At 38.4% G+C, this 1,194-nt stretch overlaps 1 protein-coding gene across 1 annotated transcript in view; it reads right to left on the bottom strand.

The window, feature by feature from the left end:
- Positions 1 to 194: 194 nt before the first annotated feature.
- Positions 195 to 1,194, bottom strand: part of NT5C3A (5'-nucleotidase, cytosolic IIIA) — a 68,058-nt gene continuing 67,058 nt past the window's right edge. Inside the window, exon 7 of the mRNA XM_045288668.1 lies at positions 195 to 875. Coding sequence (XP_045144603.1) covers positions 774 to 875 — 102 coding nt within the window. The 3' untranslated portion in view covers positions 195 to 773. The remainder of the gene's footprint in view (positions 876 to 1,194) is intronic.

Below are 1,194 nucleotides of genomic sequence, written 5' to 3' on the forward strand. Positions count from 1 at the left end.
ACAGGAAGTAGACAGCCTCATCTGTCTCCCGAGGAGTGGCTGGAGGTTTCTAATGGTTGACCTTCTGGTTAGCAGGCTGACACACAGCCATTAGGACAGGGACATTATTATTTCTCTATCAGCAAAAAAGGAAAGAAAATGATGGGTACTTAACAAGTATCTGTTGAAAGAATGAATAACGATAGTCTCGACAGTAGAATTAAAAAGATTTCCCATCTCATGTTTATTATCAGTGCTTCAGTACAGAACATTTTGTAATGATTGGTGACATGTAGACACTGGGAGTTTTTTCACCCAACACCAACTGCCAATCTTTCCTGGTGAGCATTTATTCCTCTCTCAAACGAAATTACTAATTATCACACAATTTCAGAAGACGGTGATAGCATCACTCATTCCAATTATATACATTATTTCACCATTTCAAAAAACTTCTTAAAACATTCGGGAACTTTCTCACTATAGAGACTCCTCTCCCCAAAGATCCATGATAAAACTAAACTACAAAGTCCACTTGGGCAAAGTAGAGAGTTATTTTGGCTTTCAGATTTTTAAAAATGTGTTAAAAAACAAAAAGACACGGTGGGGAGTGTGTTGTGAGGAAGAGAGAAGGAGTTTCCAGTGATGGAGTCGACATGGCTGAAAATACTTCTGTAAGGAAAACGATCCAGAGCCAGAAGATGTTATAAATAAAGTCTTTCAGAGCAAGAACAGATACGCAGTTTCTGCATCCATCACGCCTGCAGACGAGAGGGCTTCCTGACGAACGTATATTATAGAATCTTCTGTAAGATAGAGTTGGCTAGTTCCAATGACTCCTCTTTTACTAAAACAATATCGTAAGAGTCCATGTACTTTTCTAAAAGCTCGTCCACCTAATCAACAGAAAACAAAACCAAAATTAATATGCATGCAGGAGGCAGCACATAATCTCAGCCAATAGGAATGTCAATCGTTATGTTAGGTCTGCTGGGCAGAATGTAGTACATTTAATTTCATAAAACATTTCTGAAAGGACAATCAAAATACTCTCAAACTTCTACAACTCATTGACACGGTGATTTTTCCAAAATTATCTTCCAGTCCAGTGGTTCTCTGTTGGGCTAGTTCTGTTCCCCAGAGAACATTGGGCAAGGTCTAGACACATTTTTTGATTCTTATGACTGAGGGAGAGACTAGTGACATCTAGTTAAT

Source organism: Echinops telfairi, unplaced genomic scaffold (genome assembly GCF_000313985.2).
Source record: "Echinops telfairi isolate 266 unplaced genomic scaffold, ASM31398v2 ScPeMD7_23;HRSCAF=83, whole genome shotgun sequence".
Classification (NCBI taxonomy): domain Eukaryota; kingdom Metazoa; phylum Chordata; class Mammalia; order Afrosoricida; family Tenrecidae; genus Echinops; species Echinops telfairi.